The following is a 23,621-nucleotide window of genomic DNA, read 5'->3' on the forward strand; positions in this document are numbered from 1 at the left end:
AGTTAGAAATATCCTGTCTCAGAGTGACGCTGAAAAACTAGTTCATGCATTTATTACTTCCAGGCTGGACTACTGCAATTCATTATTATCAGGAAGTCCTAAAAACTCCCTGAAAAGCCTTCAGCTAATCCAAAATGCTGCAGCAAGAGTGCTGACAGGGACTAGAAAGAGAGAGCATATTTCTCCTGTATTGGCTTCCCTTCATTGGCTTCCTGTTAAATCCAGAATTCAAAATCCTGCTCCTCACAAGGTCTTAAATAATCAGGCCCCATCTTATCTTAATGACCTTGTAGTACCATATCACCCTATTAGAGCACTTCGCTCTTGCACTGCAGGCCTACTTGTTGTTCCTAGAGTATTTAAAAGTAGAATGGGAGGGAGAGCCTTCAGTTTTCAGGCCCCTCTTCTGTGGAACCAGATTCCAGTTTGGATTCGGGAGTCAGACACTATCTCTACTTTTAAGATTAGGCTTAAAACTTTCCTTTTTGCTAAAGCATATAGTTAGGGCTGGACCAGGTGACCCTGAATCCTCCCTTAGTTATACTGCAATAGACGTAGGCTGCCGGAGGATTCCCATGATGCATTGAGTTTTTCCTTTCCAGTCACCTTTCTCACTCACTATGTGTTAATAGACCTCTCTGCATTGAATCATATCTGTTATTAACCTCTGTCTCTCTTCCACAGCATGTCTTTCATCCTGTTTTCCTTCTCTCACCCCAACCGGTTGCAGCAGATGGCCCCGCTCCTCCCTGAGCCTGGTTCTGCTGGAGGTTTCTTCCTGTTAAAAGGGAGTTTTTCCTTCCCACTGTCGCCAAAGTGCTTGCTCATAGGGGGTCATATGATTGTTGGGTTTTTCTCTGTATCTATGAAGCGCCTTGAGGTGACTTTTGTTGTGATGTGGCGCTATATAAATAAAATTGAATTGAAAATTGAATTATGGTTTGGAGAAGGTGGCACCGACTTAAAGACAGGAGAGTGAGCTGTAGGTGTTAAGACTTTCATTGAGAGTGACCAGAATGCACAGGATTAGAATTTAGTACATCAGAGGCACAGCTTAGGTTGGAGACAAAGTTAGAGAGGAAAAACTGAGGCAGTTTGGACATGTGCAGAGGAGAGATAGTGGATACACTGTACAAAGGATGCTGAAGATGGAGCTGACAGGCAGGAGGAAAAGAGGAAGACCACAGAGAAGATTATGTAGTGGAGGAGAACTTGCAGAGGGCTGGTATGAGGATGCTAGAGATGGAGTGAGATGAGTGAGATGGAAGAAGGGGAGCAGCCGAAAGAAGATGATGAAGAAGTTAACGGTTAACACCCTGTCCTGAATGATGATCAGCTTCGCCTAAAAAGGTAGCCTCTTTCATTAGTGCAACTTTAAGCGAGGTCATTGGTTGAAGTGTTGGGTGGGTGTGTGCAACATCGTGTATCTATGACCAATAGAATCTTCTTAAACTCGGGTTCGCTGGATTTCGACGGAGCTTTGTTCTTTGATTGGCAGCTCTCCAACAGCCTATGTACGATGGGAGGAGTTGACCCCTCCCCGCATTTTTCGATTTGCCCGCCGCCCTTGTGCGTACGATCACGTGCTTGCAACGGGACAGCAGCAGAGGCGCGAACCCGGAAGAAGACAGACACCTCTGGTAGCAGCGGAGCTATCTGCTCCATGTGTACGCTGTCGCGAGGGTGAAGAGTCCGCGAGATCAAGCTGAGGATACGCTGTAGCGTTTTCTGTCTGAAGTCCGCACCTTGGAGTACACACGTTGTTAACGGCAGGGACTGACACGGACATGGCGACTTCCAGCTCCTGTGTGGTGGTAAGTTCTTCCCAAGTGAAATAAGAGACAGAAGGTGGTTGGAGGTTACCTCTGCATGCAGCCAAACACGCTGTGTGTGGACGGGCTGTTAGCCGCAGTTATTAGATGATAGCTACCTGTGTGGACTGAGTACTCTTCACCACTCACACATCGGTAACTTTTTGTTGTATTTTACTTTATTTATTTTGCATGGATATTGTATTCAATACAGCTTGGCCTGTGGCGCTCTATAGACACGCGCTCCACATATGCCTTACGTACGTGACGCAAGCGGTGGACCCACTAACGTGTGGGTGTATGCGTCTGTCAGCAGAACCATTATACAAAATAACAAAGTGCTCGAAACGAACGAGGGGGTAAAGAAGGGGGCGTGTTAGAGCACGCGCCCTTTAAGTGTGGCTCCTAAGTAACGGTGCACGGCACTGTGTTTATGTTGGTGTAGAATAGAATAGAATAGAATTCAACTTTATTGTCATTGCACATGTCACAGGTACAGGGCAACGAAATGCAGTTTTCATCCATCCAGAAGTGCTTTAGCCATGATATAGATATATTACAATATATATTAGCAATAATATAGATATGTAAGTATATTACAGAAATGGGTCTATTGTGGTATTTCTGTACTATACGAATATGTTGGGGCGGCTTTAGACCTCTGTATAAATCTTGCTTCCACACTTGTATGAGAATGTGGTGTCTTTAAACCCTTTAGGATCCCGAGTGTGCGTGCAGTTTGGTATCGGTCCGACACCAAGTAAATACAGGGCCAGTACACATACCGATACTTTTCACTCGTAAAGGCAGCTGATGGAGAGGAGAGTAGTGGAGATGTCATCATTAATTTGACAATTCTAAATACATTTTAATGACAACCAAATCACTGTGATTTTTACCTTCCATCATAAGTAATCAACGTCATAAGTAGTTCTGTTGTTTAAATGTATTATAGGCTATAAATAAATATTTTATACCCATTTCCAAATAAACAATGAATTTAGCACAAGTCAAAGTATAGATCCTTTTGTGCTAGTATTGAGCCCATACCAATACTAGTATTGCTACTGATATTTGGCTCGATTTGCCCACTTCAGTCTGAAATATAAAGTAGCTAACTGTAGAAGAGCTGCTTGGTGGTGTACAGTGATTGCATTGTGGAAAATTAAATTGGCCCAGCAATGAAATAAATTCGATTTCACCACCAGTATGAGTGACATTACATCAAATATGTTGGTGTGGATGTCTGCGCTGCAGAGCTGATGTCACAGATGGAAAAAGTTCTCTTCTGCTTCTGGAAAAAGTCCCAAGCTGTACTGAATTTTAAGCTTTTTTAAGATTAAAGAAAAGACACACAGATGGACTGAAATAGCTGTTAACAAAAGATAAGTAACATTTACTTTTTCTTACATCATTCTGAGTCAAAATACAAGGTCCTACCTTACTGGATCTGTTGGTGTGTGTTTTGTGTTGTGCACTGTACTACAGGCTACCCTGGCCCCTACACTAGGATCAGTAAATAGATAACCGGTGTGCTGTTTTTCAGGCTGTTGCCAGCATTTTAAGCCCAGTGTACTTGTGATCCTTTCTGGGAAACAGATTTCCCAAAACATTTGCAGACACAGATAATAAAGCAAAGTGTCCATTTGGCTAAAATGTATCTTTTTACTGTGCTGTTGTCTTAATCACATTGAAAGAAAAATTGACAAGTTGTCAAACATAGACCAATATGCAAGCACAAAGGTCATCATTCCTTTGACCACAGTCTGGATCACTGGATTTGTTTTTCTGCGTTTTGATAAATGTTGATGCTTTATAACAGCAGTTATATGAGACATAGCTTAAGTTTAAAATATTAGGTAAATGTATGTGAAAGAAGTTTGTTTCTTTTCACTGTTATCTGCTCCTTGTCCTCTATAGATAAAGGATGTTGCACCAGCAGAGTGACATTTTGCTAGTTGTATTACCTTTGTTCCTGACCAGGGCTAGTCTGTAAGCACATTTCCAAATCATTGTGTGTTTACAGGGGTACGTATTTATTAAGGTGTTTCTATGACTGTTTTAGAATATCTGATAATACTATTTGTTGCACATAATTGTGCTGTCTGCTGTCATTTTCTGAATTATTTTTGGGCTTTAAATGTATATGGGTTTTAAAATAGCTGCCATTTCTAATCAAGAGGGAAATTATGGTTGACTAGGAGACTCCTACTGAAGGCTAGAGTACTTTTAGAGTACTGGTTTCAAGCCTGCTGCTGACTTATTTCCTGCATTTCATCCCCATTCCTCTCTCCATACTTTCCTGTCTCTTCTCTCCACCGCCCATTCCAATAAAGGGTAAAATGCCCACAAATAAAGCAAATACAACTATGTTTTCTTGATTTGTTTTTCCTTGTTCTATTGTTTTTGTTTGGTATGATAGATTTCTGAGTTCTTGAATATACGAAGCAGGAAATGAACTGAATACGTCTTTAAAACAAACGGCAAGTCTGTGAGTAACAGTGGAACATACTCTTTCTAATCATGTGACTGTGATGACATCTGCTTTGTATCAGCCTTTATCAAGAGTTCACAAACTGACCCACATGTCAGCAGGACTAAAGGGAAAGGCTTTATTTCAGTGTAGCTGCATGTGGCACGAGAATGGGAACCGTGTTATCCAGAGTTTTGGTGCGTTCATTCCTGTATTTGATTCAAATTCTGCACCGTCCCTTTCTCAGTTTTTCTCATCCCTCCCACGACTCCTCGAACTCTGTGCTGCAGCTGTCACATGATGCCAGTCATGTTGTTTGGTTTCCTGTGGTCTGCTGTTTGACCTGCAGCATAAAATGTAATTTTACAAATTACCAAGTACCTCCTTAGGAAGAGGCATACACTTCTGGAAGGAGATCAGATGGCAGTATCTTGCTGGACAAAATGTTTGTGAGGAGACCTTCAGCAGCAACAAAGGAATGATTCATTGACGCTTTAATGATGTCCAAATTGGAAAACTTCCTCTTTCTGAGAATCCAGGGTTTTTTTCTTGAGACGGCTCAGTGTGGCCCTAGGTGGTAAAATGAGGCAGATAAACTAGTGTGGCAGCAAAATTCGTGGGAAAGTAGACTTCCATTAACCTGATCTCTTTCACCTTGGTTGCCCTGTGTCAGGTGAGGGCCCCCCCCCCCCATGCTCCTTGTTTGGTAATCCCCCCCTGAGATTTTTCTTTCAATTCTTTTGTGCTAATGTTTTTTCTTATTATTATTTTCAGATCAGTGATGAGGAGCAGGGTTATGACTTGGACCTTTTCTGCATACCAAAGCATTATGCTGCTGACCTGGAGAGGGTCTATATCCCACATGGACTCATTTTGGACAGGTGGGTGGTCCCATTCATACAGCTATGACTTGCCAGAGATTTCCTGCAAGTGGTGGATGAAAGTGCTCTGTTAAACCTGGATTCACTGATTAATGCAGACAAACTTACAGCAATCAGAAATCTTTCAGAAACATTTGCTTGCTGACACAAACTGAAAAGAAATGACAACTTCTGCTGACTGTTGCAGAACACTGAGGTCACTATCCTCTATTTCTTGCTCCCCAAACCGTGTGATATCAGGACTGAGAGGCTGGCCAGAGAGATCATGAAGGAAATGGGTGGACACCACATCGTGGCTCTCTGTGTGCTGAAAGGGGGCTACAAGTTTTTCGCAGACCTGCTCGACTACATCAAGGCTCTGAACAGGAACAGCGACCGCTCCATCCCAATGACGGTCGACTTCATACGCCTCAAGAGCTACTATGTAATTGATCTGTCTTATAGTTTTTCTTTAAATCACCAAAGCCTCTTGGAACTTTTTCTTAGAGTATACACTTAAAAAAAGTGGAAATAAACTAAAAAGTTTGGCTGATGATTAAAAGTTGCTTAAATTATAAAAGTAAAATGCAAAACAGCACAGTAGGGAAAGGATTCGGCAAATAAATGATGGTCGTATGAGGCCATGCTGGTGTCTTTCAGTCAGCCCACTGGGGATGCCTGGAAATATAAAGCCTTAACATCAATTAAATTATTAAAATAAAATAAACAAAAAATATGAAGTCTGTCTAGAGCAATGAAGAAACTGCATGAACGCAAAACAACCCATAAATGTTGTTTCTAATCATTTTCAGCCTCAGACTTCATGGTTGGACTTTCTGTCTTTGACCTTCTTGTTGCATCAGTCCATTTGTTTATGCACAGCTCTCTTAGGCTCCTGCCACAGCATTGCAGTCAGGTTGAGGTCTGCACTTTGACTGAGCCGTTGATTTTTCTTTTTCAGCCATTCTGTTGTAGTTTTGCTGCTGTGCTTGGAATCATTGTCCCATTGCATCATGCAAGCTTTAGCTGTCATACAGTTGGGCTCATATTTGACTCCAGAATACTGTTCGATATAACGATATATATCGGATGACGATATAAAAACGTCTATCGTTTCATTTTACGCTATCGTTTGTTTCGTGGTGTCGCAAAATAAACTGTTTACGACAATATTTTTTCACCGTTTTGATGGTCACTGTAGTGGCTATATTAATTTCTTAAAGTTCTCTATTTCTCTTATAGTTTATATAACCACACTACGGACAGACAAGCGCCTGTTTTTATGCGTTGTGGTTAGCAATAATGACGGTAACACCATTGTGTGTCCACTTGTTTATGTTCCACATAAACCTTTCACAATAAAGCTCAAGATCCTGTTTAGACTTTTCAAAATAAACTGAACCACGTGAAAGAGCAGATTATATTACGGATGAGAAGTAAAAAAGAGCCGCCAGATGCTAAAAAATAAACCTTAGACTCAAACGTTAGAACAGGCTTTTGTCTGGTCTTTTGCACGACTCTGTGCCGCCCTGTGAAAGACTCTTTCTTGCCAGTCTGAAGGTTTCCTTTATTCTTTTCCTATTTTTGTCTGCACAGAATGACCAGTCGACGGGTGAAATCAAAGTAATCGGTGGAGACGACCTGTCTACTCTGACAGGCAAGGTAAAGACAGCTAGCTAAAACGCTACTGACATGATTAAAAATATTAAAGGCTGGTTTTTACCCCCTTGTTTTTTCTCCAATCTAAAGTTGCTAGCAGTCAGGATGAGCAGATATTTGAAAGAAATATATCCACATTTAAGCAAAGCTATTGTTTTCATGTAATCATTTCCCAAATATCTTACATTAATTTAAAACAGGCCTGTTTATGTGGTTGTAAGTAAAACAGCTCCCACATAGTTACAGCCTTTTGCACTGTTGCAAGCATTCCCTGTGTAATCAGGAGACCACAGCTCTCCTACTCAGCTCAGTTGCATTTTAAGATGACTTGTTTTTCACTTGATTAATGGCTTTTTCTTTTTTCTTGCACACAGAATGTCTTGATTGTGGAGGTACGTACTGTTTTTCATCTGTATTAAAGTAGGCAGCTGTTATTTCCAGTAGTGCTTATCTGTGCTCCTCTTTTGTGCTTCTAGGATATTATCGACACAGGGAAGACGATGAAGACGCTATTGCAGCTCCTCAAACAGTACAATCCTAAAATGGTCAAAGTAGCGAGGTAATTCATGGCTTCACTGAACTGCTGGAGTTTTACTGGAAAGCTGCTTCAGACTGGTATGTTTCAGGCTGAGGGGTTTTAAGCAGCTAGAGCAGATTTTTATCGTCATTTTGGTTTGTGTCTTCAGTTTGCTGGTGAAGAGAACACCAAGAAGTGTTGGCTACCGACCGGATTGTGAGTTGATTATTTGTAACTTGTGAATTCCTAACAGACTTTGGTTGAAGTTCAGCTCATAGAACAGTTTGTTAAACTGCAACAATGAAGATGTAAGAAAAGCTTCACGTGTTCTTTTTCTTTTTCTCCCAGATGTAGGGTTTGAGGTCCCTGACAAATTTGTGGTGGGTTATGCACTAGACTACAACGAGTACTTTAGAGATCTAAACGTAAGTATTTGAAAGAGATAAACAGTATCGTGTAAAAGTCTTGAGCCCTCTAATATTTCATTTCTTTTGCTTGCAAGCCTTTTAGACTTTATTGTAAGTTTTTAAAATGGTCTTGGGCCATAGTTCTCCAGGTTTTCTGAAGGTCTCTCAAAGATTTTCTTTAGACATTGGCTTCTTTTTCACTCATTTTCATTCCAGAGGTTGTCTTTAGACACTTTGTTACTAGCAGCCTGTCTCAAAAGGTATTTATTAACAGTTTGACCCAGTTTAACCAGCCATTTAATACTAACCTATGAATAAATCAAGCATAAAAACACACCCAACTCAAGGGATGAACCAGTGCTGACTCTTCACATTGCAGGCGACTTGGCAAAGAACTGATTTTAAATTATATCTTTATGGGAACCTGTCGCAGAAACACCTGACACATTTTACCTTACCAAACAAAACGGGAACAAAACAAATATCAGTTTTGTTCTTATATCAGTTTCAAGTCTTTGTTTTTTCCACTTGTCTTTATAATTTTCTTCATAACTGCCTCGGCCCTGTGCTCATACTGAGGCCGCTGGCTTGTGGCTGGCTCTGAGTTCTGGATGGTTTGAGCTTTAGGCACTTTGACTTTGTCAGATTCTTTAAAATGTCCACGTTCAGCTGGGTGATTTTAAGTGTATTATTGGATTTGTTATGAATTCTATTGATGCTTTTGTTTCAATTGATCTCACAGTGAAGAGCTTAAGCAACATATTAGCATGTGGCAGTAAGATTTTGCACAACTATTTCCCAGCACCACTGTGTGCGTGTGCGTATGTGTTGTACATACACGAAACAGATCATCTGGTAGTCAGAGCTGACCGGCCTGTCAGGGTCAAGAACTGATTCCATTTCCCAGGCAGTTCATCCATCTATCCATCCATTCGCTTCCGCTTGTCCTTTTCAGGGTCACCGGGGGTGTTGGAGCCTATCCCAGCTGTCATAGGGCGAGAGGCAGGGTACACCCTGGGCAGGTCGCCAGTCTGTTGCAGGGCTAACACAGAGAGACAGACAACCATTAGCGCTCACATTCACACCTGTGGGCAATTTAGACTAATCAATTAACCTATCCCCACAAACTGCATGTCTTTGGACGGTGGGAGGAAGCCGGAGTGCCCGGAGGGAACCCACGCAAACACGGGGAGAACAAACTCCACACAGAAAGATCCCGGCCTGATGGTGGAATTGAACTCAGGACCTTCTTGCTGTGCGGCAACAGTGCTAACCACCGTGTTGCCCAGTTCCCAGGCAGTTGATCTGTATATTGAAAAGGTCGCCCCGTGGCTCAGGGGGATGGGAACCTGTAACCGGAAGGTCAACGGTTCGATCCCCGGGCTCTCTGTCCTGGTCGTTGTGTCCTTGGGCAAGACACTTTACCCTACCGCCTACTGGTGTTGGCCAGAGGGGCCGATGGCGTGATATGGCAGCCTCGCTTCTGTCAGTCTGCCCCAGGGCAGCTGTGGCTACAACTGTAGCTGTCTCCACTAGTGTGTGAATGAAGTGGAATTGTAAAGCGCTTTGGGTGCCTTGAAAAGCGCTATATAAATGCAATCCATGGCTCAGGGGGATGGGAAACTAATGGACATTATTATGAACCTAGAAAAGTCAGATTTTGATCCAGTATACAATACCAAGAATAGCTTAACTTTTCAGCATAAGAATTCAGGCTGTGTGGAAGAACAAACGTGGTCATAACAAATATTGACTTTCAAGTTTGTTGCATTTGTACAAACTCTGTTTTTGCTCTCTGTAGTTCCATTTCTGTTTTCGTTTCTGTCAATCGCTACAGCCGTTTCCTAATTTCCTAGCAAAATATAAGAAGTGGCTCAAGACTTTTTCCTAGTACTGTAACTCATATTTTAAAACTATTTTTCTCTTTATACATCTCTGACAGAATTAAGTGTATTTTTTTTCTTTTCTTTTCTGTTCCAGCATATCTGCGTCATTAGTGAAACAGGGAAGGAGAAGTACAAAGCATGAAGAGCACCTCGTAACAGTTTTCAACATTTGGTTATTTCATTTCCATTTAGCATTGATGTTATATTTCATTGCTTTGTATTGTGTCATGAGAATATAATCGGCTTGCTCAGGGTCCCTGAGGATACACCCAACGTGATAATCCCGTGTTTGAATCACCACGCATGGACACGCAAAGGTTTCAATTTTTTTGCATTCGATTGCTTGAGAAAGAATCACGTCTGGGTTTAATAGAATGGATCCCAGCTTCACCTTGAATTAGAATATTGCTTTTATGGTCCCCACTTTTATTCCTTTTTTATTTTTTAATTGAGAGCATTTTAGGGAAATGCTGCTAGCTTCAAGTGCAGTCGCGTAATTGTTGTGCTGCCATAAGATTTACAACCTCCTCTTTCATATTTTGTATTTTGTGTAAAATGATTATTGTTATTATTATTAATATTATTATTTTGTGTTTGTGTAATTCTACCTGAAACTATTAAAATGTGCTTGTTTTTTTGTTTTATGGGACACCTTAAGAGGAAGTAAAATTTTATTGAAGTGTGTGTATATTTTGGAAGAATACTTCACTTTTCTACGGTACTGTTTTGTAACGCTGAAGAAACATTAGGTAGAAAAGTAAATTGCTGCTGTCCCTGATTAAATTATGTAGACATTGGTAAACCTGAGAAGAAATTTATGAAAATGAATGAAATCAAAGCTTTAGACATGCACTTCCTTTGTGTAACATAAAAGGTGATCCTTTTAACGCTGCAGATATTCAATCACAAACTGTTAATGGTTAAGAATCTTTCATTTGAATATTTGAAATGTCTAATCTGTATCTACATGTTTTATTCACACATAATTTAATTAAAGGCCCCTTTTTAAAAAATATCCTTTTTGTTTGCAGTTTCGCTAAATTAAATGTTCTGTAATCGTCAGTGTTGCAGCACCAGCCATTAAAATTTTCCACACCAAACCTGAAAGAAAGTTTTTCATTTTACTATTACAGCAAGTTATTGATATATTGAAACACGAAGTGCCAAAAAATATAAATAGTGACAGAGACAGAATGATACTGCCAAGATTTGGTCTTCCATCTTTGCTCATTAAGATCATGAACATTTGAGCTCCTGTTGTCTGATCGTCATTTGGAAATTGAAGCTAACATTGGGGGATAATTATTTGGTCCCCTGATGATTTGTAAGATTTTTAAGTTTGCTCTCTTGCAAAAAATCTGTAATTTTATAGCAGTTGCATTTTAATGGAGAGAGACAGAATATTAACCAAATATCCAGAAAAAGCCCAACACGTTACCTAAAAGTCATACACTGTTTCCATGTCACTGACTGAAATAAGCACAGATTTTAAAATTACATGGTCTAATATTTACATTTAGCATATAACTGCAACATGCTTTTTTTCGTTGTTTTTTTTAAAGACTCGAAAGGACTTGAAATTCAAAATTTCAGACTTGTGACTTTACTTGGACTTTTACACCAGTGACTTGAGACTCGACTCTGACTTGCCTGACATTACTTGAGACTTGACTTGAGACTTGAGGATAAAGACTTGAGACTTACTTGAGACTTGCAAAACAATGACTTGGTCCCACCTCTGTTATTTTAACTCTAGGCACTAGATTATATTCCAATTTCATGTGTCAAGTCTAATGGAAACTGTGTGTTTCCTCTTACCTCAAACTGAGACTAATCTTAACCATAACCAGCTGTGTTTCATGATGCTTATCAAGACCCAGCCTTAAATTAACCACTTTTCTCTGCCTAGTTCGCCTCCTCACTGCAAGCTTCACTTCATTTATGACCACAAAACTGGCACCATAATAAACATGGTTATCTGCAGGTAGTAAGCAACCCGTGAAAACAGTAAGGCCAGTCCATCCTGTACAGGGCCTCTTGTCGTTGTCTCAAGACCTGTTGAGGTGTTTGTTTTCCAGTAAAATTTTACTGCCGTAAAACCTTACTGAAATCTTTTAGCCATAATTATTTTATAGATCTGAAAAAAAGTGTCCTTACAGAAAACATTGAGACTATACTTCATAAATTGTATGCCTTTCTTTTTCAATTAATCTTTTTTGATCGCAAGGAAGGATATAAACAATATCCGGAATAAGACAAACATAGCTGTCTCTAACAAACTATCGCGTCGTTAGCCGTCTTTGTGTGCCAGAGTAAATTTTGATTTCTTTGTGGAACTGGTGAATACCGGGGCTTGCCGTGAAACCGTTTGCATGTATGGAAATTGGAGGGGAACAAACGCACGGATGGAGCATAATACTTTCCGCCTGAGCACGCCGGCTAATGGAGCGCTTTTATTGGACAGGCCTGCTAATGCTAAAAAAAAGGGACGTGAACTTCGCTGCTAGCTTTTCGCTCTTGTGTGATCATCTGGGGGATCTGGTTCATTCTTGGCGGTGCCCAGCAGAAGCGTTTCTTTTTTTGATAGTCTGTGGACAATATTTCAAGCTGACACGGATTAATTCGTCTTGCGTGCAGTTGTAGCTGTCGGGCTGATGGACAAAACGTGAAGTGAGACGGTGACCCGGCCTCTCTCTTTCTGAAAATGGCATTGTGGTTAACTTAGCTAGTTAGCTTATCGGGCTAGGTAGCTGGACTCTTGTTGTCGCTGAGCCAACTGGCTTCCATTAGCTAGCTGTGCGGTGTTAGCTACGGGGTATGCTGATCAGCATCACTACATGTAGCTCTGCTATTTTAATGTCGTTTGTAGTAGACTGAAAGACGAGCGTTCAGTTGGTGGACAGAGCGACCATTTGGCTAGTTTAACTACGGCTAGCTCATTTAAGGCGCTAACATGCAGCGGTAGTTTGGATCCACTCGTCACAAACTGCTGCCTTGCACCAGCAGACCAACTGTTAGTAGGCATTGTGCGGTGTGTATAGCCATGGCTCTCTAACAATCCATCAGGAAAGTTGGTGACCGGTTACAGACAGGGTTGATGAGGGGCAGCTTCGGTGAACACACGGCTGCTTTGTGGACTGGACGCCGTTATGGTACATATACAGCGTTAGTTTGCTTCAGCACCGGAGTCACCCTGGGCACGGGGCCTTGCAGATTGCCGAGAGTTACCTACACTGTGTTGGCTTGTCTTAGGTGAGCTCAACTGCCTGTTTACTCATATTGCTTCAAGAACATGTAAAGTTTGCACAGGTTGAAGATCAGTAATGTAACTTTACTGAGTCGGTTCGCCATTTTAAGTTGCTGAATCGGTGAGGGGTGGTGGTGAAGCGTTGTTTAGCGAAATGAACAGCTCAGGAGTCATGCCACAAGAAAAGATGGAACTGGATCTGGAAATCCCAGCTTCCATACTTCCAAGTGATGGACACCTGAGAAGATCCAACAGTGCACCCATGATAAATGGATTAAGGTAGGGCAATCTGACTTTAATTTACTGCAAAGTTAAAACTCTTTCCTTATTCACACATTGAAATAAGTTCATTTGCATTGACATGATGGTTAAAGGCGTTCATAATTCGTCTTTGCAGTGATAACTCCCAGGTGTTCCAGAAGGAGGTCCTACGGTGCCGGAGAAATAGCACTACAGTTGTGAACAGGCCCAACATGGTATAGTGGTTCATAAACATATTCTAACTTGATTGAGATGCCTGAGTTACTGTAATGAGTGTTTACTCATTATCAGCCATGTCCTCCTCTTACAGGTTCCTTCATCGCCCATTCGGGTCCCGAGTACCAGACTTCATCAAATTAAACAAGTAAGGAATTGAGGTGGTTGCAGTAAAAGTAATTCCTGTGGAAGTTGAGCTCTTCAGACCAATGTCTACGTCGGCTGTAGTAAGAGACATGCAAGAGCAACCTCTTTAGGCATTCACAGGGTCCTTGATCTTAACAAGCCAATCAACTCTTAGTATCACACTCCTGCAGAGCAAGTCTTGATTTCCATAAGAAAACACATGGATGTTGGTGGTGTGGAGTGGTTCAGTTGTAGCATCTGAGATAAGACTGAGCCTGAAATGGGCTTGTTAATCTTGTACTGTGAACTGAAGCGCTTCTTCTTGACCCCCATCAAAAAAAGATGTCTTTCTCTCTCTCTGCCATATTTAATAATATTTTAATAAGAGTACATATCATTTTTATCCAGGGGGAAAATGTAATGGGTCCACTTTAAAGAACATAACTCAGAAAAGTTAAAATGATGTGATGGTAGCTAATGTGATTTTTTTTTTTTTTTAATTTATTTATTTATTTTTTAAACCTTTGGGTCTCTTTTGTTCTCTTGCAGGAAGAGGGCATAGATGTGATGAACAGAGAAACTGCACATGAACGGTAAGCTATCCATTTATACACAGTGTTTGAATGAGGAGATCTGCTGTGTTGTTGGTGACAGGCTGATGACTCCATGTTCTGATTGTTGTTGTGCACTCAGGGAAGTTCAAGCTGCTATGCAGATGAGCCATTCTTGGGAGGAAAGCCTTAGTCTGGTAAAAACTCTGTCCCATATATGTTGCTGATTATGTTCTGCTGACGGGCAGTTTTGCATGTTTTGGCCCCTGGCCTTTCTTGGTCTCTCTTTGTTACTATAGAGAGGACAAGTAGAAACATGCTAGAGTAACGCTGAAATAACTGGGAGTTAACAGGGCCACCAGTCTCTAAAGGTCAGGCTGAGTTGGTAGTATAATACTCCCACACTTGCAGTGATGTTACTATTGGACTAAAGGATGCTGTAAACACACGGTGAACTGTGAAATCTTTAATGTTTTTTAGAGTGACAATGATTTGGAAAAGCCTGTATCTTCATCTCCAAAGCGAATCGACTTTGTGCCTGTGTCTCCAGCCCCGTCCCCAACAAGAGGAATAGGAAAAAAGGTACATCTGACATTAACTGTGGTTAGAGTCACACAGTTATCGCATTATAGTTTCATTAACTAGATCTAGTTACTTACTATAACCCAGTTGACTAATAATTTAATTATGTGCAGCCTACAGGGAACAGTTGGCTGCAGTGAAGCTGGAGCTTCTTAGGCCTTTAGCCTTTTTCCACTAGTACCTGTTTGGCTCAGCACAGCTCAACTCCGTTTGTAGGTTTTCCATTATGCGGTAGTGCCTGGTAAAAAGAGCCGATGCGATCTGGAAATGTGACGCCAGCAGACTGCATTCACAGATTGGCTAGTCAGTGGCATCACTTGATGAGTCATGAGAGGGTCTCCTTCGTGAAAATCAAAACGTCCCTCTTTTAAACCCAGCAACGAGCGTGATGGCCAGAAAAAAAACACCGTGATCCCAGAGTCTGGCAAAAAGCTGTAGACCGAGCGGCAGATATACCATCGCCTCAACATGCTGTGGTGTTCATGTCTCATACACATGACTTCACGGGACTTTGGGCTGCATTGCTTTAACATCCTCATGCACATCAGGTGTTACCGGCTTGTAGTGGAAACCAACCAAAGTCGAGCCAAATTAGGTACTAGTGAAAAAAGGCTTCTAGTTTGCTACAGCTCCAAGATGCAACATTTTCTCTTAAGAGATTCATTCGGCTTTTTTTCCAGCTCCACAAAACAATTCAGATTTTTATATTAGCACTACACTTTAATGTCTCCGTGGTCTGAAACAAACAATTCTTGCTCCTCTTCCTTCATTTGTCCCCCCTCCTGAGGTGACCATGTAAAACCATCTAAAACTGAGTATTTGGAGCAGTCTGAAGTTGGTGACGATTAAGCAGTAATTTTTCACCACTTGAATGTTATCAGTTGCAGATTTATCTAATGCGTTATCTATGTTTTCTGCTCTCCCCCTCCTACAAGCAGCAGTGTTTCTCTCCTTCACTACAAATTCTGGTGAGCAGCAATGGTCTCACTCCCAGCCCAATACCCAGCCCAACACGGCGATTTGGGTGAGTACAAATTCTTTTGAGCTGTCACAGCTTAAAGTTAAAGAGTTAAAATCTGTCAGTTACAAACTTTGCACAATTATGTTTGCAACTTCAGCTCATGCCCACAGTTTGTTGCTGTATTTCCAAATGTATTGATTTTAATTGTTCCTGTTTTCTGTCTTGTTCAGTCGACGGAGTCAAAGTCCGATCAACTGCATCAGAGCCAGCATACTCGGTCCAATAAAACGCAAAGGTGAGTCGTGCTTTAGACATGCTTTCAATGCTCTGTGTAAGGGAGGCTTTGCACATTAACGCAGCAGCAAACAGGCACACTCCCTCTGAGTGTGTTGCAATCAGACCTACCTCTGCTCTCTGTTTTGGAAGCCGATTTGAGTGCATGTACATCCTGGCATTTGTAACCTCTGACCCTCTGTGTTTACACGGAGATTATGAGATTGACCTCCCACTCAAAAGAGATGAGCTATAATCGCATCAGTTTGCTGGTGGCATCCTAAAACAAACTTTAGCTACCTTAAGCATATTTTACTTTATGTTTTTAGGGTTTAGGCGTCAGTCCTCTGACTTGTCTGGTGTAACCTCTGCACATTGTTCTCGCTGTGGGATCAGGGGCCACTTTATTTTACAACACCTTGCTGAGAGAGGAGTTAATCATGGCCAAGGTGTTCATCTGTTTTGACTTGAGAGACTGGTGCTCACATCCAGTGATTAATGCCTGATTTAGACTTATTTAGGAAATCTACATCATAACCAGAAACTGGTTTTAACTCAATAGGCTGTGACCTTCCACACCATTCAGTCTACGTGAGATTACTCTGAAAGGTCACAGCGAAGGGTTAAAAAGGTTTTCTGATCATGATGTAGATTTCTTTTATGGTTGGAACTAGGGTTGGATGATTTGATCTATAGTCCCTCCATTATGGCAGCACTATCCACCCTTTATAAAGCACAATGTGCCAAAAAATTCCCCAAAAAGCAAAAAACTGGTGAGTGGGCTCATTAAGTTCCAGTTTCTAAACCATCATGCAGTCAGAAGTATCCTGTTAGTCTTCTGTCATATAATGATGATCAATTTGAAAGTCTGGGCATGAACCTGTGTGCCCTCGGACATATGTTTCGAAAGTGTTGGTTATGGGAGGGATGTGGATGTGAACATGCAACTTAAAACTTGAATCGGATAATATTTAATTTAATGCATCAAAGGGGAAATGAGGTGAAAGTCGTCTTGATTGGTGAGCTCTGATGTTATCGTCCATCAGCACGACTGTAGTCAGAAGCCATCTGTTCAACATGTCGGCCTTGAAGCTTTGATTCTAATGAAGAATATATTTGTAAAGAAATGTCGGACATCTAAGAATTTAATACATTTTAAATGGTATGACATGCATATTTCTGTTAATCATCACTGTTCTTAGACTACAGGACAAATGTTGTGGAAATGAGTCTTCGGTGGTCTTTATATTGATGAAGTTAATTTATTAAGCGCTGTGGTGCAGGAAATGCTTGTTAGGCTGGTAGGGCTGTGCGATATGACCAAAATCTCATATCCCGATATGAGACATTTATCATCCTCCTGACAACTAAATACATTTTTACATTTTCTGTAAATTCTGTGAATCTCGGGCAACTCGGCTTGGTTAAAGTGTTTTCAGCTGAGCGCGGTGTACCTGGAGTCGAGGCACGGCCGCAATTTTCATTGAGTATTTATTACACGGCGTGCAGCAGGGAAACGCCTGTTCTAAGGTTTATTTTTTAGTACCTGACGGCTCTTTTGTGTGATTCAGTTTATTTTGAAAAATCTGAACAGGATCTTCAACTTAATTATGAAAGGTTTATGTGGGGAAATAAACAAGCGGACGGCGGAGCCACGCAATGATTTTACCGTTGTTGTTGTTGTTGTTGCTAATGACAACGCTTAAAAACAGCCACTTGTCCATCTGTAGTGTGGTTATATTAAATATAAGAGAAAGAGAGAACTTCAAGAAATTCTACAGTTACCATCAAAACAATGAAAAAACTTTGCTGTCAACAGTTTATTTTGCGATACCACGAAACAAACAATAGCGTAACATGAAACGATAGATGTTTCGTCTGATGTATCTCGTTATAGCGAACAGCCCAATAGGGCTAGACATGCCAGCCGATGTTATACATGAGATTCAAAATATTTTCCAAACAGACTTGATGATGTTGTGCTTGTGCCATATCTGTGGTTAAACAGTATCTATAATGGTTCATGGAAATAAAGATTCTTGGAAGAAAAACATTTGACTTGTGATCTGGACACTAAATGTTAATGCCACACAACTCGGTTTGGTTACATGTCTGACGAGCAGTCTCAACTCAGTCTCAGTCTGAGTCATCTGAAATGAACCTGCTCTTCAGTCAACAAACTGACTGCATGTTATTTCTAAATGGAGTAAATCAGTGTGAGAATATTAAATCATTCTAACCTCATTGTTTTGAACTGAAATAACATTATATGAGAGGGTAACGAGTGTCACAACCGGCTCAGGCTGGTTGTTGCTGCTGCCATTGTAGCCAGTAAATGTGTGCCTGTGTATACACACAGACGGGTAAAGTAGAGTAAACCTATTGCAATATGCAAATTCTGAGAGGTTCACATTTGAATCCTTAATCATTAAACATGACATTTGTTTTGATTTTGGGTGTGTTGGTGTGTGCATGTGTACTTTGTGGTCCTCTGTTGACAAAACACTGCCACGCTGCAGATTGAACGTGCTGTTAATCAGTATGGATGTGACTAGGTAAAAGTTCACCAAGTGTAAACTTTGCCTGTTCATCTGCCTGGCTCTTTTGTGAATAGTCGCACAGCTCATGTGTCAATTTCTAAATGTTGGACGCCTTTTACTCTGCAGGTGAGATGGAAACGGAGAGTCAACCCAAGAGGCTCTTCCAGGGCACCACCACCATGCTGTCCTCGGATGTCTCCAACCTGTCAGATCTCAGCTCCTGGTAAGTAACTCTCAGGCCCATCAACAAATAAGAAGCTGCTTAGATAAGGATGAGCTTTTGAGTGCTGAGGCAAGTAGGCAGACACACTGGCTGTAAAAGCCAAGCTTGATTACTAGTCACCATCTCGTAAATGGAAAAACAAGGAAACCCCTACATGAAGAGGATTTGAGTAATTAATAGGGGATTTTATTGAGCCTTGTTGATTCTGATCGGAATCAAATGTCAGTCACCTCACTGGCAGCAGTTTTACAGTTTTATTTAAGAACTATTTACTTCCATAGAAATCGAAGTATATTGATTCTGGGGCGATTCTGTCTCAAAGTTGAGTCAGTGTGAGTGCTGACATTTGAGATTTTGAGCAGTGCATTCATTCAGGGTGAATTAGTTATGCAAACTTTTCTGAAGACTACCTTTTTCTTCCCTCTCAGTCACTCTCCAGATTTACTGGATGGAAGCCTCAGCAGCGTGGGCTCCTCCACCGACTCGCCAGGCAAAATGGAGGGAGTGTCTCCTTCCTCGTCCAGCAACTCACCCTTTGCTTCTCTCCAGGATTTGTCTCCCAAATGAGCATGGGATATCTAAGACTATGGGGGGGGGGGGGGGGAGAGAGTGGAAAAGACTTCTCTCCAGGGAACTGGTTTCCTTTTCAGACCCTTCACATCGCCAACTACATTTCCTTCAAGTGGAGTTTTCCCCCACACTTTCTTCTGACTGGCTGTTTTTATGGCTATCTTTTATGGAGGGTCTCGATTTTAAGGAGACTACAGCCATGGATGTATTTGTGTAAGAGGTAATCCTAGTAAAACTAGGACTGAGGGAAGTCGCTGCGCGCACCAGCTGCTAATTGATCTTAGATGGTGCCAGCCTTCGTAGGGATACTAATAAGTGGCTGTTGTATAAATCTGTCCTGCCAGTTCCCCTCACCAGAGAGAGAGACATTGAGCACTGGACATATAAAGACTACTTGGATGTGTGCATTTCCCTGTTTTTTGTGCTGGAAAATGTCTGGCCCACTGGCCTTGGTGTGTGCACAGTCTGCAGATTTTGTAAGAAAAGATTTAACTTATTGTTTTCCTGCTGCCTGAGCAGATATTCTAAATATTTTTATGGTATAGGCTGTGAACTGTGGTGTTTGCATTTTTTTTTTTTTTCTTCCCTCCCCTTCAGCTCCAAAAAAATGATTTGCTGCTACTTTAATTGGTAATTCTGAGCAAGTGGTAAATCATGATCATTCCTGGTAGTCTCAACACTAAAAGTTCCTGTGTTCTTACCAGGATGATTTTTGTGGATAAAAGTATGAAAATCTGACTTCTTTTTTCCCCTTGTTCCTTCTGGCAAAGTGTTCTTATTTATGGACAACACATTTGTTATAAAATTGGATTCGTTCTATCTGCAGTAAGCCATCTGTGCTGTCATTTACACCAAATCAAGTGACTGCTGGAACACGAGGCAAAAAAACAGCACCATCACATTGTGAGTAAAGAGACTGCTCTTTCTGCTGTGGTTACACTTTTTTCTTTTTTTTTTCTCCAACACATATTGCACAGGATGCTTGGTCCTGTAGTGTTTCAGCCTGTGTGAGTCTTAAGCAGGAAACAACTAAATTTGAAGAAGAAAAAAGTCTGACTACAATATGTAGAGGTTAAAGCCTGCACTGTGATATTTGCACCTAAATTTGGTTTCATTTGTCCTGACCCCAGTGTTCATATCCATCCGTATAACTCGATACTTCCGAACCCCTCTGTGGCTCTGTAACCTTAAATGTTTATGTACCGGTACAAAAAGGAAGTGATTGTAAATCATTTTATGGAAGTGTGCCCTTTTAATTTAAACAAGTGTGGTTGCAGTTCACTTACTGAATGGGTTTGTTTTTTTTTGTTTTGTTTTTTAAATACAAATAGGAAAATGTTGGGGGTTTCTGCTTTGTTTTTGTTCCCTTCACGATGCGTTTTGTTTTTTTTTTTTTTTTTTTTTTTTTTTTTTTTTTTCTCTTCTGCTCATTTTATGAAGTGTTCAGGGCATGAACTTAGCAAATGATATGCTATACTGTATGTCTGTAATAGAGGCTGTAATCTGCTCGTCTTTTGTGACTGCTATTGTAGCGGACATCAGGAGTAAATAAATTATTTCATTATGCTTTTGTATCAGTGTTTTCTTCTGTATTAGCGCTCGTATATGGAAGACCAAAACTTCCAAAATAAAAATAAATTCCCGAAATATTAGTCCAACGGAAATTGGAGTTTGTGGGGTTTTTCTCAGTTTATGACTGCCAAAAATCCAGAAAAAAAATAAGGAATGAATTAAAGAAATATCCAATCAAATGCACTGGATATATTTAAAAATCCATATAAAAATAATGCATGGGGAAAATGGGAAACGATAAATATAGGAAAACAAACATTATATGGAAATGGAGAAGTTTAATCTGAATAGCAAGTTTCACATTTCATCAATTATGGTACCAGTATTTTTATAGGACATTTCGTGCATTTATTTTTACTACTTTTTTTTTTTTTGGAGTCAATTATTGATTTTTCTCAGTTTTAGTACTTCATAAACCAAAACATACAAATTAAATGCGGATGCATCAAGGAGCACGACAGTGTTACCAGTTCTTCTAGAAGTAAACAATATTGCTAAAAGTATTCACTCGTCTACCTTCACATATGAACTTGAGTGACATCTGATTCTTAATCCATAGGATTTAATGATATAGTGATAACAGCTTCAACTCTTTAGGACTGAGTTTATGGAAATGTTTTACCATTCTCCCAGAAGTACATTTAAAAAATAAACTATTTATATAGCACTTTTCAAAACAGTTCAAAGTGCTTCACGTTTTTGAGGACACTGATGTTGGACGAGGAGGCTGTGTGCCTCAGCATCCACTGACACCACTCTGTGATTCCACTGTTGCTGTTGTTCCCAGTTGCTTCCACTTATACCACTAACAGTTGACTGTGGAACAGTCATGGAAATGTCCATGGAAGTGATTGGAACCCTGAATTCACTCTCAATTCAGTGATTTGGATGGGTGAGTGAATACTTTTGGGAATGTAGTGCAAGTCTCACTGCTGCTATACTTAGGATCATTTTCCTGGTGCATGACCCACTTTCAGCCAAGCTTTACCTGTCAGACAGATTGACTCTAGAATACTTTGGTATACAAAGGAGTTCATAGTTGTAACGATAGTTAGTTGGTAGTAAGGGGCCCAAAGTGTGCCAAAAACATTGCCCAACTGTTTTTAGCCAACCTATAATTATGTAGCCTAATAGTTGCAGGGACATTTATCAAAATTGAGCTCAAAATGCCTCAACAGTGACATCTGCAGGCTAGAGGGGGCAGAGCCTGCGTGAGTGTGGGCAGAGAAAAGGACAGCAGGAGCCTGACCTCTGCAGGATGGGATCTCTCATTTTATTTTAATGCACTTCAGTTTTTTTCATGCTGATGCTTGTTGTACCACATGGTAACAATGTGCACAACCTAAAGTCAATATCTGCAGTTGTGATAATAGTATCATTATTAATATATTGTTATTATTATATGTAAATGTTTGTTTATTAGAATAAGATCGAACTCTCTGAAAATTATTAACTAAGAAAAGATGGCAACAGGTAATTTCCTAGTAATTAATCTATTTATTATTTGAGGCATTATGATTGTGCTGTGTTGTTTACAGGATACATGCTGGGATTCCCCTCCAGGCTTTTTAAAGGGAAGCATAAATGCTGAGATGAAATCTGTTTTGTTTCTCTTCGAAGGTTTTGGGAGTTCAAACTGCAAAATTTTGATGAATAAGAAGCTGAAACAAAATATCCAAGGTCCATCCATATCCTGTAGTAATTTGCAGATTTTCTTTCAAATTATGTTTATTACGTTATGTTTCAAGCCCAGATATACTTGAAGTTTCAGTGAGTCAGTTTTGAGAAGGAGTTTGTACCAGTTAAACTATGTTTCAGTATCTCAGTTTTGTTTGAATGGCTTGAAGTAAAAATTATAAAACACAGGGCTCCACGCTGCTGGCTCTGCAGGAAGTGGTGAGAGTTCTCAGAGTCCTTCTGATCACTGCATCTCAGATTTTGAATAAACTTTCCACTGATGTTAGAAAGGCCACTTTGAATTGAATCCCTGCCACTCACACAGCAACATAAAGCCAGGCCATTGTGTCCCGCTCCATCAGAGATCACATGGTCCAGGCCATCCTGACAGGAATCAGAGAGATGTACACACACAGCAAACTTTGCACAGGTGCTGCTCATTAAAACTGTCGATGTAACAGTGAAAGTTTGCATGCTCCCTAATTACACCTGAAACTTTTGCTTTGGTGGATCAAGTTTGAGTCACTGAACTTTGTTTTCAAGACAGTCCCTCAATAATCAGTCAATCATAGTTCATTTTTGTTCTTTTCGTTTTTGTCGGGACACTTTAGATAGTGGTGTCCAAGCTGAAATATTCACAGACGCTTTGGGTGGCTTAAAATATTCTTCCTTAAATGTGATTAAAAACACAAGTTGAAATAAGTATTTGTGCTGTTAACATGTGTCCACGTGGGGATGATGACTGTGGAGAAATGACTGTACTAGAAAAAAACGTAGGTTACTGGATGCACCAACTTTATAATAGTCCTTTACACCGTTCTCACTCCTGGTTGTATTTAGCTGTGTTTTGTTAATATTTATGTAATTTCATAGTACTTTACTTTTATTAATATCTTAATACTTCATAGAACAATGTGTGCATAATGTCTTGCATGCCATCAGACAACCCTGTGCATGCGTATCCTCCATCTTCGCTGCTGGAAAATGCTTCCACAGATTTCAGTTCAGCATTCTCTTGAGTGTCACGTCCCTCTCTGTATAATTTCTTCAGTGTTATTTCTCTGCCTTATTTACAGCTTTAGAGGCAACTGGTTCCCAAGCAGCTGCACATCATGTTGCTTTGCCCCTTCCCCGAGGGAGACCGCTGGATTATTTTCAGGCACCATCATTGCAAAGCTAACAGGAGCTTTATTGTCCTGTTCTGTGCCG

General features: G+C 40.6%; 2 protein-coding genes and 1 non-coding gene across 3 annotated transcripts; all 3 read left to right on the forward strand.

The window, feature by feature from the left end:
• The first annotated feature begins 1,600 nt into the window (after positions 1–1,600).
• Positions 1,601–10,628, forward strand: hprt1 (hypoxanthine phosphoribosyltransferase 1). Its single transcript, XM_085420039.1, has 9 exons — positions 1,601–1,814; positions 5,059–5,165; positions 5,406–5,589; positions 6,741–6,806; positions 7,178–7,195; positions 7,280–7,362; positions 7,490–7,536; positions 7,669–7,745; positions 9,708–10,628. Exons 1-9 carry the CDS (start codon positions 1,788–1,790, stop codon positions 9,753–9,755), a joined length of 657 nt encoding a protein of 218 aa, XP_085276165.1. The 5' UTR covers positions 1,601–1,787; the 3' UTR covers positions 9,756–10,628.
• A 1,474-nt stretch (positions 10,629–12,102) lies between these two features.
• On the forward strand, positions 12,103–20,729 carry pabir2 (PABIR family member 2). The gene is made up of 11 exons (XM_085420051.1): positions 12,103–12,865; positions 12,971–13,139; positions 13,258–13,336; positions 13,432–13,485; positions 14,013–14,056; positions 14,157–14,211; positions 14,495–14,596; positions 15,535–15,620; positions 15,788–15,852; positions 18,497–18,593; positions 19,022–20,729. The coding sequence occupies exons 2-11, from the start codon at positions 13,015–13,017 to the stop codon at positions 19,158–19,160; spliced, it is 846 nt and encodes a 281-aa protein (XP_085276177.1). The 5' UTR covers positions 12,103–12,865; positions 12,971–13,014; the 3' UTR covers positions 19,161–20,729.
• LOC146677275 (small nucleolar RNA U109) lies at positions 14,265–14,421 on the forward strand. Its single transcript, XR_014907878.1, has one exon. It is a non-coding gene; the product is annotated as a small nucleolar RNA U109 (small nucleolar RNA).
• Positions 20,730–23,621: the final 2,892 nt, after the last annotated feature.

Source organism: Rhamphochromis longiceps, linkage group LG2, assembly GCF_057381845.1.
Source record: "Rhamphochromis longiceps isolate RC_006_pf linkage group LG2, R_longiceps_female_GT1.1, whole genome shotgun sequence".
Lineage (NCBI taxonomy): Eukaryota > Metazoa > Chordata > Actinopteri > Cichliformes > Cichlidae > Rhamphochromis > Rhamphochromis longiceps.

Coding starts and splice junctions, on each gene's coding strand:
- hprt1 (XM_085420039.1), top strand. CDS start 1,788: ATGGCGACTTCCAGCTCCTGTGTGGTG. Junction 5,590..6,740: donor TACGCCTCAAGAGCTACTAT/GTAATTGATCTG, acceptor TTGTCTGCACAG/AATGACCAGTCGACGGGTGA. Junction 7,537..7,668: donor TGTTGGCTACCGACCGGATT/GTGAGTTGATTA, acceptor TTTTTCTCCCAG/ATGTAGGGTTTGAGGTCCCT.
- pabir2 (XM_085420051.1), top strand. CDS start 13,015: ATGAACAGCTCAGGAGTCATGCCACAAGAAAAGATGGAACTGGATCTG. Junction 14,057..14,156: donor AGAGAAACTGCACATGAACG/GTAAGCTATCCA, acceptor TTGTGCACTCAG/GGAAGTTCAAGCTGCTATGC. Junction 18,594..19,021: donor CTGTCAGATCTCAGCTCCTG/GTAAGTAACTCT, acceptor CTTCCCTCTCAG/TCACTCTCCAGATTTACTGG.